Source organism: Capsicum annuum, chromosome 6, assembly GCF_002878395.1.
Source record: "Capsicum annuum cultivar UCD-10X-F1 chromosome 6, UCD10Xv1.1, whole genome shotgun sequence".
Taxonomy (NCBI): domain Eukaryota; kingdom Viridiplantae; phylum Streptophyta; class Magnoliopsida; order Solanales; family Solanaceae; genus Capsicum; species Capsicum annuum.
The window spans coordinates 194,997,818-195,011,253 of record NC_061116.1 but is presented as its reverse complement, the minus strand read 5'-3'; the positions used below and the strand labels follow the sequence as shown (position 1 = coordinate 195,011,253).

At 37.0% G+C, this 13,436-nt stretch overlaps 1 protein-coding gene across 1 annotated transcript; it reads left to right on the top strand.

The window, feature by feature from the left end:
- Window positions 1-11,892: 11,892 nt before the first annotated feature.
- LOC124899581 (uncharacterized mitochondrial protein AtMg00810-like) lies at window positions 11,893-13,042 on the top strand. Its single transcript, XM_047414497.1, has 3 exons — window positions 11,893-12,015; window positions 12,194-12,263; window positions 12,396-13,042. Exons 1-3 carry the CDS (start codon window positions 11,893-11,895, stop codon window positions 13,040-13,042), a joined length of 840 nt encoding a protein of 279 aa, XP_047270453.1.
- Window positions 13,043-13,436: the final 394 nt, after the last annotated feature.

The window sequence follows — 13,436 nt, the reverse complement described above, 5'->3', positions numbered from 1 at the left end:
TTAAGCTACCTTACCAACACGGCTAAGAATTTTGTAAGGACCAACATAACGGGAACTAAGCTTCCCTTTCTTTCCGAATCTCTTCACCCCCCTCATGGGTGAAATTTTTAGTTACACTAGGTCACCAACTTCAAACTCAAGGTCTCTCCTTCTAACATCCGCATATGACTTCTGACGACTCTGCACAATTTTCAACCTTTCCCTAATCAATTTAACCTTTTCCATAGCCTCAAATACCGAATCAGGACCACTCACATTTGCTTCACCCACCTCGAACCAACCAATGGGTGATCTACACTTCCTCCCATATAAGGCTTCAAATGGAGCCATGCCAATACTAGAGTGGAAACTGTTATTGTAAGCAAACTCTATCAATGGTAAGTGATCATCCTAACTTCCCTTAAAGTCAAGTGCACAAGCTCTCAACATATCCTCTAAGGTCTGGATGGTCCGCTCATCCTGACCATTGGTCTGCGGATGAAAAGGAAAACTCAAAATCACTTGGGTACCAAGACCCTTCTGAAAATCTTTCCAAAATTGCAAAGTGAACTGAGTATCCCTATTCGAAATGATAGACAAGGGAACTCCATGCAGTCTGACTAGCTCTCGGATATACAATCTATCGTAATCCTCAGCAGTATATGAAGTATGAACAGGCGAGAAATGAGCAGACTTAGTCAACCTATCAACCACAACCCAAATGGAATCATGATGGTATCGGGAAGGAGGTAAACCAATCACGAAGTCCATATTTATCTCTTCCCACTTCCAGGTGGGAATACTAAACTCTTGTATCATACCACCAAGTCTTTGGTGTTCCAACTTAACCTGTTGGCATGTTGCATACTTAGCTACAAACGCTGCTATATCTTTCTTCATGCCACTCTACTAATAGATTTCTCGCAAGTCTTGGTACATCTTGGTGGCACCAGGATGAATAGAATATCGCGCCCCGTGCGCTTCAGCCATAATCCTCTGTCTCAGATCATCAACATTCGGGACACATAATCTACCCTGCAATCTGAACACACTATCTCCCCTTTGGGAGAAAACCTCTACTTTTTGGTCCTTGACTGACTCCTTCAGTCTGACCAAACTAGCATCTAAGTATTGCTTTTCCTTCACTTTCAAATCCAAGGAGGATTCGGAACTACTCTGAACCCATATACTACTTTCAGCAGAGTCAAACAACCTAACCCCCAATCTAGACAAACGATGTATATCACGAGCCAACTCTTTCTTACCTTCTACCACATGCGAAACACTACCCATGGACACTCCACTTAGGGAATCCGCCACAAATTGGCCTTTCCCCAATGGTATAGTACACTTATATCATAGTCCTTTAACAATTCTAACCATCGTCTCTGCCTAAGATTTAATTCTCTCTAGGTAAACACATACTGCAGACTCTTATGATCAGTGAAAACATCAAAATGGACATCATACAAATAATGTCTCTAGATTTTCAAAGCAAACAAAACAGCAGCCAACTCAAGGTCATGGGTGGGGTAATTTTTCTCATGGGATTTCAACTGTTTAGAAGCATAAGCTATCACCTTACCCTTCTGCATTAATACGTAACCCAACCCAACAATCAAAGCATCACAGTACACCAAAAAACCATCAACACCATCAGGCAAAGTCAAAATTAGGGCTGAAGTGAGTCGAGTCTTCAACTCCTGAAAACTCTTCTCACAAGATTCAGACCACAAGAAATTCACTTTCTTTTGGGTCAACCGAGTCATAGGGGACGCTATAGAGGAGAAAACCTCACAAAACGGTGGTAATAGCCAGCTAAACCCAAGAAACTTCGGATATCAGTTAGAGAAATAGGTCTAGGCCAATTTCTAACAGCTTCGGTCATTTGGGGATCAACTCTAATACCCTTAGAAGAAATGGTATGACCTAGAAAAGCAACAAACCTTAGCCAAAACTCACACTTACTGAACTTGTCAAAAAACTTGTGATCTCTAAGGGTTTACAAGATAGTTCGAAGATGATCAGAATGTTCATCCACTACGGGAGTACACCAGTATATCATTGATGAACACTATGACAAACATATCCAGATATGATCTGAACACTCGATTCATGAGGTCCATGAAAGCTGCTGGGGCATTAGTTAACCCGAAAGACATAACAAGAAACTCAAAATGGCCGTAACAAGTTTAGAAAGCAGTTTTTAGGATGTCACACTCTCTAACTTTGAGTTGATAATAGCCGGAACGAAGGTATATCTTTGAGAAATAACTTGCACCTTGCAATTGGTCAAATAAATCATATATTCTCGGAAGGGGGTACTTATTTTTGACGGTGACTTTTTCCAGTTGGCAGTAATCAATTCACATATGCAAAGAGCCATCTTTTTTTCTCACAAACAACACAAGAGAAAACTTTAAGCACGATAGACTTCTGAAAGAAAGAATCACACTTTTTCCTAAAATGTCTTGTAGTATCTTACTCATAGATGTGGTGCGCTACACACCGATGATCAAGACTCTACTTAATGCGGCTTTTCAGACTCCCTAGGACACCTTAAAACCTTAGGCTCTGATACTAAGTTTGTAACACCCCGGAAAATGGGTCCCGGAGCGTCACATGGTGCTTGAGGATATGAGTAGCCCCAAGCTAACCCTTTGAGCCATTTTCATTTAGTTTAACAAAAATCAATGAGGTTTCTATAAATAACCCTCAAATATCAACAGAGTAATCATCATCCAAGAATAAAAGAATTTCAGAAAGATAACAAAATACGACTTATTAGTCAACTCCCAATAGCTATACTAGTCTGACAAGCCTCTAAAAAAATCAATAAAACCAGAAGCCATCGAGACATGCCCTAACTGACTCATACTCAGTTATTAAATTTAAATAATTCCGTGAAATTAACATCAGACATCACGTCCTCGAAACATGAGGACTCACTACAATAGAGGATGTAGAACAACATGCCCAAAGAATCACTGTCGAACCTGGAACTGAGCACCTGAACCTATATTTTGAGAAAATGCAGCCCACATTCGAAGATGTGGGTCAGTACCATGAAAAGGAACCGAGTATATGGGGGTGTATACAGTTGTATAAACATTATCATCATAAATATTTATAAGAAATATGCAGGATGTATGAAAGACTCACATATCCCAAAGAAAATCATCATAATCATGAGAGGATGAAATAAGTACAATAACACATGTGAGTCATCATATAATTTGTCAATCACTTTCATTTCATCAAGAATATCAATTTTCATAATGTAAATATCATTTAAATCTTTCAAAAGAATAACTTTCACAATTCCACTTTCAAATCACTTCACCATTCACCATAGACACAAGGAAACACACACACACTGGGAGATCCGATAACCAACATAAACCATGTGAGCTACATGGAGTCCAACGTACAACCCACTTGGGGAGAGCTGTCCTATCCTTTCCATCAGAGTAGGACTATCGATATCAAATCCACTCAAACTAGTGATCACTATATAAATTAGCCTCAGGATCACTCCTACGAGGGCACATAGTTCTAGGGAAATAAGGTCGCTTTATACCTCCCACTTGGTTCTAAAGATTTGTCCCGGACTTAGCTCAGATCTTTTCAAAGACAATCCACAAAAAAACAATTTCAGTAATATATAATTATACATCGGGAGCCATCATGCTTCCCATCTATCAAAATCAACCACGTTGTAGATTTCTTTCACACTCGAGTTCAAAACAACTCCACTAAGACCAAAAGATCAAATCATTCAAAATATCTCAAATTTCAACATTAACATGCTTATAACACACACTTTCTAAAAAAACATGATTTCCAATGGGGATTCACGACCCAAATATCAAAATCATGTTAAATATCATTCAAGATTCATGCTTTATATCTCCACATATGTAAATTCATCTTTCAAAATCATAAATATTAAGATTTTATAATAATCATCATAAGATATGGGTTCATACTTCAAATTTGTAAAAATCAAATAAAAATTAGGCCTTTGTAAAGAAAATTACTTTTGGGCACAAGAACAAAAGAGAGTTCTTGTTGAAAAACTCCACATACCTTGAATGATGAAATTTAGATCGATACTCATTTTTGAGATGTTAATCATGCCTTTGAATGATGGTTCTTGGATTTCTTGAACTAGGAACTTGGAATCTTGAATAAATTTGCAAAATTAATGGTGAACTTTGGAGGTTCTTAAAGTTGGATGTAGGAGCTTAGGATTTTCTTTTTGAGAGAATTTGATGAAATATAACATATAATGCTTCTAATAGGCTTTAATATAGGGTTTGGATGGATTTTAGGTGAGGGGGAATGACCAAAACGCTCCTAAAAATCAAAAAAATTCCTGAATTTGTCCTTTGGTGAACTGTTTTGATAGTCTGAAATAGATCAACCATAACATTTTACTCCGATACCCAAATTGATGAAACTAATTTCATTAGAAAGAGGACTTTCATATATTTCTGTTGATATATAGTATCTCACCCATATCATTGTGCAAGAGGAGTTATGATCGTTTGAAGTTGACCCAAAAATTCACTTTTGATAGGTAGAAGTAGATCGACCATAACTTTTTGCTCCGATAGACAAATTGGATGAAACCAATTTCATTGGAAAGAGGACTCGCAGAGCTTTTTGTTGATTTACATTAGATCACCTAGATAATTATGTACAAGGAGTTATGATCATTTAAAGTTGGAGAAACAATACGCCAGACTTCAGTACTTTTTTCTACACATTTTACTGTTCACTACTATTCACAGTTCGATCGGAATGTTCATAACTTGTCGCTCGAGTGTCCATTTTTGATGATCCTCATATCGTTGGAAAGCTTATTAGATACTATACGTAATGGTGGATCATAATCTAATACATTCCACATGGAAAATTTATAATTTATTCTAGAAGATAGAACCCAACACGTTTAGGCATAAAATTTCAATGAAAAATTTCTCGGGGTATTATAAATACCCCGTCCGCATTTAAAGCCACCATGAATTCCATATTCAAGCCTTTAATTTTCAATTTTTTCCTTTTCCTCATCTTCTTCGATGATATACTCATATATAGTACGACTTGGTAGGATCATATTACTCATTTGCGCTGTGTTTTTGAGTTGTTGCGCCAAATTTCTCTATTGGTCAAGCATTCCAAATATCACTTTGGACAACCTTTTATTGCATATTTGGGGCATATAATATCCTCCATCAGTTTACTAGTTGATCCTTAAAAGATTTGTGCTATTGAATTATGGCCCTACCCAACATCGCTTAAAGAGGTTCATGGGTTTTTGGGCTTAACGGGGTATTATCGCCGATTTGTCAAAGGGTATGCCCAACTATCTTCACTATTAACTAAACTTTTGAAAAAGGACTCTTTGTACGGTCAGATGCTTCCTCTGCTACCTTTATCACTCTAAAGCAGGCTTGGAGTTCTGTTCCCGTACTCGCTTTGCCAAATTTTCCTAAAATGTTTTCTGTGGTGAAGGATGCTTCTGGTATTGGTATTTGTGCTATTTTATGTCAAGAAGGACACCTCATTGCCTTCTTCATCCAAAATATATCTACACGAATGCGCGCAACCTCTACTTACACAAGAGAGATATTTTCTATTACACAGGTTGTTCAACAGTGGAGACAATATTTGTTGGGTCAAAAATTCCTTATTATTATAGATCAACAACCATTGAAATCCCTCACTAATTAGGTTATTCAGACACCTGAGCAGTAACATTGGCTCAGCAAGTTGATTGGTTTTGATTTTGAAATCCTATATCATCCTGGTAAGGTAAACTTCGCTGCTGATGCATTTTCTTAAGTTCCCACTATGCTTGCTTTAACTCTAGCTGTCACTGAGATATCCTTGATCCACAAATTGCGACAACTTAATAGAACAAATTCAAATTGACTTGACCTTTAACAAAAGTTGCCTACTGACCCTGCCTCATTGCCCTACTTTTCCTTTCAAGACTTCTGCTCTTTCGAAACCACTTGGTCATTCCTGCCGATCCTAACACCAAGAGAATACTCTTGGAAGAATTTCATTATTTAAAAATTGGTGGACATACAGGTATTTCAAGAACTTTTCACCATCTTTCCTCTAATTTTTATTAGCCAGGGATGTGCAAAAATGTCCAAGAATTTGTTCTAACCTGTCAAATATGTCATCAAAAGAAGGATACCTATTCTAAACCTGCTGTTCTTCTTCTCCCCCTTTCTATTCCATCTGCTATTTTTGAGGACATTTCTATGAACTTATAACTAGCCTTCCACTTTCTTATGGTTGCCCTTTTATACTAGTCATTGTAGATAGACTCTCAAAGTATGGCCATTTTATTGCTTTGCCAACAAAGTTCACAAGTCATAAGATTGTAGAGGTGTTTGTGTAGGCGTATATCCGACTCTATGGCTTTCATTCTACAATTGTCTCTGATTATGATCCCATCTTCTTGTCTAAATTTTGATCTGAAATTAATCGGTTACAAGAGACTCAATTGGCTAAAAGTTCAGCTTATCACCCTCAATCGGATGGTCAAATGAAGGCTCTTAACAAATGCTTGGAGATATCTCTTCGATTCCTTGTAGCTGATACTCCTTTTAGGTGGTTTCATCTTTTTTTGTGGGTGGATTTTTAGTATAAAACCTCTTATCAACACAACCCTAATCTAACTCCTTTTGAGGTGGTGTATGGTCATCCTCTCCCGATAATTGCTTGATATATTTTGGATGGCAATACTCCACTAGCTGTGGCTGATTCACTTAGGCAACATGATGATACTTTGGCACTACTGAAGTCTAATTTGTAGTTTGCTCAGGCTCATATGAAGAGATATACTGACAAAGGCCGTAAGGATGTGGCATTTCAGGTTGGCAATTGGGTCTTTGTTTGCTCGCGTCCCTACAAAAAAGTTTCTCTCCACCTCCAACATCATACCAAACTCAGTCGGCAATTATTTGGGCCATTTTAGGTGCTTCAACAAGTTAGTGAGGTCGCTTATAGGTTAGACCACCCAGCTTCATCAAAAATTCACCCTGTATTTTATGTCTCTGTTCTTCGCAGATGTTTGGGTACTCCAGACCAACAAGTTTCTCCTATTGATCTATTTGCTCATTCTTCTTCACTCATACTTTCTCCATAATCAATTATAGATAGCCACACCATTACTAGAGGCGCACATCAGGTGCTGCAGTTTTTTATCAAGTGGCAGGGGCTACTTCTTGAGGATTCTCACTCTCTCCGTCAAAGGTTTCCTGACTTGAACCTTAAGGACAAGGTTCATCTTCCTAAAGGTGGCTATGTAACAAATCTGCAAAACCACAGGGAGACACTACGCTGCAGCAACAGGAACAAGCAGCCCCCTAAATACTTGGACCAATATGTGGTCCCAAATGCCAAGCAAGGCCAGCTGTGCCAGTAGCACCAGTAGCACCAGGTAGTGCTGCCAGGAGCTCTGCAACATAGCTTATTTATATAATCAAAAGGGATGCTACCAAAAAGGATCATGGATGAAGTTGTATTTTAATTTCTTAGCTTTATAATTGTTTGGAATCTCCTTTCATTCTTGGTTTTTTTTCCTTTTTAGCTTGTCTACAGCTTTTAGTAATTGTAAGTTGTCCTCTATCTTTCAATACAAGTTAGTTTGTTCCAAGATGCAAATTGAGGTATTTCTTTACACTAGTGAAAAAACAAGAATTGTTTAATGGTGTATACATAAAATAATAAAAATAAAGGGTATATGATCTAGCATCTCTTGCATGAAGCAGCTTGTATACATCTAGTTCTTTTCCCTCTTCTCTGCTTGTTGATCATACGACTTGGGGCTATATTACTGTTACTCTCATTTCTATCATGTTCATAGTCAGTATCTTCTCCATTAAACTAGGATGCACAACGTCTCAAGCCACTGTTTGACAAACCTTCATAGATAAATTCTTCTTTTCATTTCTTGTAATGCACTTGGGAGGAACTACATTGCTGTCATGAGAACAAACATGAGAATCATAAAAGATAAAAATTTGTTTTGATGTTCTTTTGCTCCTTCCTTATTGAGACACTCCTTTGAATGCATCAGATAGAAATAATACTTATTTTCTCGACTATTTCAAATACTGTGCAGTGACATCTGATTCAGACAACCTAGGCGGAAAGTCCAATCTTAAATCAGAATCCAAGGGTCTGCTATAGTTGTACTAGGCAAGTTGTTGACTTGAAGGTGAGCGAGGAATTTATTTAGGAAAGTCCTGATCATATTCAAAATGCATTGATACATGATTTTGGTTGATAAGGCTCTTGACAATCAAAACCAACAAGCTCTGACCCTCACAAACATCGAAGGAAGGACTCCAATGCTTTGTCCGAATTTCTACCTTCAACTATTGCCCACTCTTTTTTTTCCTTGTAAAACTTGGGAATTGCCCAATATACCACAACAAAGACTTATGGTCTCCACTGAATGTCTCCCCAGATGAGTCAATTATTTGTGAAAGCTCTTGATTAATATTAAGATATCTCATGATTGATCTTCCATATCTTAGTATCTCATCAGTGATTTAGTTTTTATTTTGATTAGGAGAAGATCAAAATTCTTTATTAGTTTTGGATGCATTATAGTTCAATGTTACATTGATGTTATTGTTACATCACTGTTACATTGGTGTTACTATTACATCCGTTAATTGGTTAGTTAGTGAGTGTAGTTAGCTCACCGAGCTGTGTAGTTATCTCAATGAGTTGTCATTAGAATATTCTAGAATTATTTAGTTATTATATATTTTGTATATCATTTCCAACCTATATATAAGGCACATTACATTATTATTAAGCAGTTATTATACTCTTTTTTTCTTCCTTTCTTAGCTCAATTAATGGAGTCTTAGTAATATTTTTCACATGGTATCAAAACACCAATACTGGGTGTTTCTACTTTGAATCTGCGATTGAACTTGAGCATTACTCAGCTAGTTGATCATAGTAGAGTTGAAATCTCTTCTGGATCACCTAATTGCAGAGCCTTGTAGTGATAAATGGTCACAAAAATTGTTCAAAACATCCCCTATTTATTGGTTCTTTAGATGTTACTGGAGCTGTGCTTATTCCTATCAAATTGACTGGATCTGAAAACTATGGCATATGGAGTAGGTCGATGAATATTGCCTTATTAGGAAAACAAAAGTATGGATTTGTTAAAGGGACATATACAAAGGAAATATACCGAGAAAAACTGCATGAGCAATGGGAGACGTGCAATTCTATTATGCTCTCATAGATTAGGAATACTGTTAGTGAAGAACTTCTTAGTGGAATAGTGTATGAAACCAGTGCATATGCTGTGTGGACTGGCCTGCAGGTGAGGTTTGACAAGGTAAATCAAATGTGAGTATATCAATTACATCGAGAAATTACCACATTATCATTAGGCACTGATTCTGAGTATTTCACAAAATTGAAAACCTTATGGAATGAATATGATGCTGTTATACCTTCACCTAGCTGTAATTGTCCTAGATCAAAGGATTATATGGATCATTTATCAGAAATGAGGTTGATCCAATTTCTTAGTGGTTTGAATGAATCTTATGACCAAGCTCAAAGGAAGATTTTGCTGAAAGGGACTGCTCCTACCATAAACCAAGCATATGCTATGCTGATAGAGGATGAGATTCAACACTCAACTTATGTAGCTACTATGGTTGGGAAGCCAGATCAGATTGCCATGAATGTGAATAAGAACCAGGGAAAAGAATTCCATAGAGGAAAGAAGTGTGAATTCTGCAATTTTACTGGTCATACTAAGGAAAATTGCTATAAACTGATTGGGTATCCAGTAGATTAGAAACAAAAGAAACGGGTTGGTCCTTTTAGAAACATACATAATCACATCACATATGGTTGTGATGTAGGGCATTGAGGTAACTTTGTAGCAAACAACATTTCAAACGAATCACGTGATCACACTTATGTAGCATCAACCAGCAAGACAGCTACAAACCATGAAGGCAATGACACTTTCTTTACAAAGGGGAAACCTTTTACTGAAGAAGAATATAAGCAGATCCTCAACCTACTGTATAAGGATACCACAGATTCTAAGCAAGTCGACATGATAGGTACCAAAACTTGCTTAATGTCTCATACTGGTTTTGCACAAAACTGGATAGTAGATTCTGGTGCTTCTCACTATATAACCTCTAATAGATGTATGTTAAGAGGCGTTAAATGCCTAACAAAATTACAGCAAGATCAAGTTCACCTTTCTACAGAAGATATGGTGGAGGTAACTCATATTACTAAAGTAGATGTTTTTGGAAACCAAGCAGTGGAGAATGTCCTATTAGTGCCTTATTTCAAGTTTAATCTATTGTCTGTGTCCAAACTCACAAGGGATTTATCTTCTTTTATGTCTTACTATCCTGACTTCTACATTTTCTAGGATCTCTTGAGTGGTAGGGTGAGGGGGATTGGTAAGGAGAATAGAGGATTGTACCTATTCAGAAGTAGAACGGGATTTAAACAGATAGAAGAAGAAAGATATCACTCACAAAGGATGGTTGCAAATGTAACACAATCCGATGTCAAGCTTTGGCATTCTAGACTTGGACATCCTTCTTCTCAAGCCCTAAATAATTTGAACCTAGTGGAATGCACTAATAACGGTGAGATACTTCATAATTGTCATGTTTGTCCATTAGCTAAGCAAGCTAGACTACCATTTCCTATTAGTACTTCTAGATCATCTACATTGTTTGACATTGCTCGCATGGATTTTTGGGGACCATATAAGGTTCCTAGTATTTATAAGAAGCATTATTTCTTGACAATTGTGGATGATCATAGTAGATCTATTTGGATTTATCTATTGCAATTGAAATCCGAGACCATTGTTGCCATTAAAAATTTCTTGTTAATGATCAAAACTCAATTTGAATCTCATGTTAAGATTATGAGATAAGATAATGGTACTGAATTCTTTAATCAATAATGTATTGAGTTTTTTTTCAACACTTTGGGTTATTGCATCAAAGTATCTGTCTATATACTCCATAACAGAATGACATTATGGAAAGAAAGCATAGACATATTTTGGATATTGCTAGAGCTATCAAATTTCTGTCCAAACTCCCAATCAAATTTTGGGGATCTTGTGTTAAGGATGTAGCATATCTAATGAATAGGCTACCATCATCAGTTCTAGATAATAAAACGCCTTATGAGTTGTTATATCAAAGAAGGCCTATGTTGTCACCTCTCAATGTCGTAGGATGCCTTTGCCATGTATTCACATTACCAAGGGGTGACAAGTTCTCTACAAAAGCCACTCCTGCTGTATTATTAGGATATTCAAAGTTGCAGAAGGGATACATACTATGGGATAGACCCGCAAGTAAGACCGTTGTGCCCAGGGATATGTTCTTCAGGGAAGATATTTTTCCTTTTGTTGATGCTGAACTTGTATCTTCTTCACTGTCAATTTTACATAGTTCTCCTTTGGAAATATTGCATGATTCATGTGATAATGATGACAAAAATAATGTGAACTCAGTAGATAATACTTTTGAAATGACAACACTAGAAGAAGGATGGGGCAACTTTGCTCCTATTACAGGTGAAATATTACCTGATGTAGATGCACCAAATATGGGTACATATGCCATAGAGCCTTGTCCTCTCAGAAGAAATAGCAGGGTTTCTAAGCAAATAGCCTGGTTAAAAGATTTCTCTACTGGCAGGAGACCTCAGAGTAGTACCAGGTATCCTATTGCCAATTACCTGTTATATGATCATACTGCTCCTCAGTATCAGTGTTATGCGAGAAATATTACCACTCCTATGGAACCTAAGACATTCAGATAAGCATCCAAGGATGATAAATGGATTACAACTATGAAACAAGAAATTCAGGCTCTTGAGGATAATCACACATGGGAAGTAGTTGATCTACCACCTAGTAAACATACAATTGGATCAAAATGGGTGTATAAAATCCAATATCAAGCAAATGGTGAGGTATAAAGATACAAATCAAGGTTTGTTTCAAAGGGATATAGTCAGCTAGAAGGTTTGGATTATCATGATACATTCTCTCCTATTGTAAAAATGGTGATAGTTTGATGTGTTATTGCTCTGGCTATTTCAAAAAAAGTGGAATATGTTCCAAATGGATGTATATAATGCATTTCTGCAGGGAGATATATATGAAGAGGTATACATGTCTATGCTTAAAGGTTTTAAACAACCAGGAGAGATGAAGGTTTGTAAGTTATTTAAGTCTCTTTATGGCTTAAAACAAGCTTTTAGACAATGAAATATCAAACTGACCTCTGCCCTTTTAGATGCTAGTTTTTGTCAAAGTTTTCATGACTATTCATTATTTACCCTTAATAAAGATGAAGGGATATTGATTGTGCTGGTGTACGTGGATGATTTACTCATCACTGGGAGCAATGATCAGTTGATTGATGTAGCTAAACAGACTTTACATCAGAAGTTTAAGTTGAAGGATCTAGGTCAACTTAAATACTTATTGGGAATTAAAGAATTGAGATCTAGTGCTGGTGTTATTCTAAACCAGAGAAAGTATATTCTAAAGCTAATAAATGACATAGGTCTCAGTGGTGCCAAGCCTGCACCTACTCCCTTGGAGTCTAACTTAAGATTGACTTCAGTTGAATATGACAAGATAAATGGACTCACTAGTGATCAAGTCTTACATGATATAAATGGTTATAGGAAGTTAGTTGGAAAAATGTTGTATGCCACTATTACTAGACTAGACATTTCCTATCCTTTACAGACTCATAGCCAATTCATGCAATCTCCTAAGAAGTCTCATTGGGATACAACTACCAGAGTGGTCAGGTATTTGAAAGGCATTATGGGTCAGGGTATTTGGTTGGATGCTGCACCTGCATCCATTTTAACTTGTTGGTGTGATTTAGATTGGGCTGCATATCCTAACACTAAGAGATCAATCACAGGCTATGTTATCAAATTTGGAGAATCCTTGGTGTCTTGGAAATCCAAGAAACAATAAATAGTTTCTAGAAGTTCAGCTGAGGCTGAGTATAGGAGCCTATCTTCTGCTGCAGCAGAAGTCACATGGCTTCTTGGCTTATTTACTGGTCTAGGAGTCTCAGTACAACTACCTGTGTCTCTTGTGAGTGATAGCAAATTAGCCATTCAATTGGCTACCAATCCTGTCTTTCATGAAAGGACTAAACATATAGAGATTGACTGTTATGTCATCTGAGATAAAGTCAAGGCAGGAACACTAAAGACTGAGTATGTCCACACATCAACAATTTGCCGATCTTCTTACAAAGGGGTTGAGTCAAGATCAACACTCCTATCTTCTAAGCAAGCTTAGTGTGCTTAATATTCTGCACCCTGCAGCTTGAGTTGGTATGTTGGATTACATTATAGATTAC

What these genes read in the sequence shown, in the direction of transcription:
- LOC124899581 (XM_047414497.1), top strand. Translation starts at nt 11,893, where the DNA reads ATGAAACAAGAAATTCAGGCTCTTGAGGATAATCACACATGGGAAGTA. An exon ending in AATATCAAGCAAATGGTGAG is followed by an intron (nt 12,016 to 12,193) that starts GTATAAAGATAC and finishes GCATTTCTGCAG; the next exon opens with GGAGATATATATGAAGAGGT. An exon ending in ACCAGGAGAGATGAAGGTTT is followed by an intron (nt 12,264 to 12,395) that starts GTAAGTTATTTA and finishes CCCTTAATAAAG; the next exon opens with ATGAAGGGATATTGATTGTG.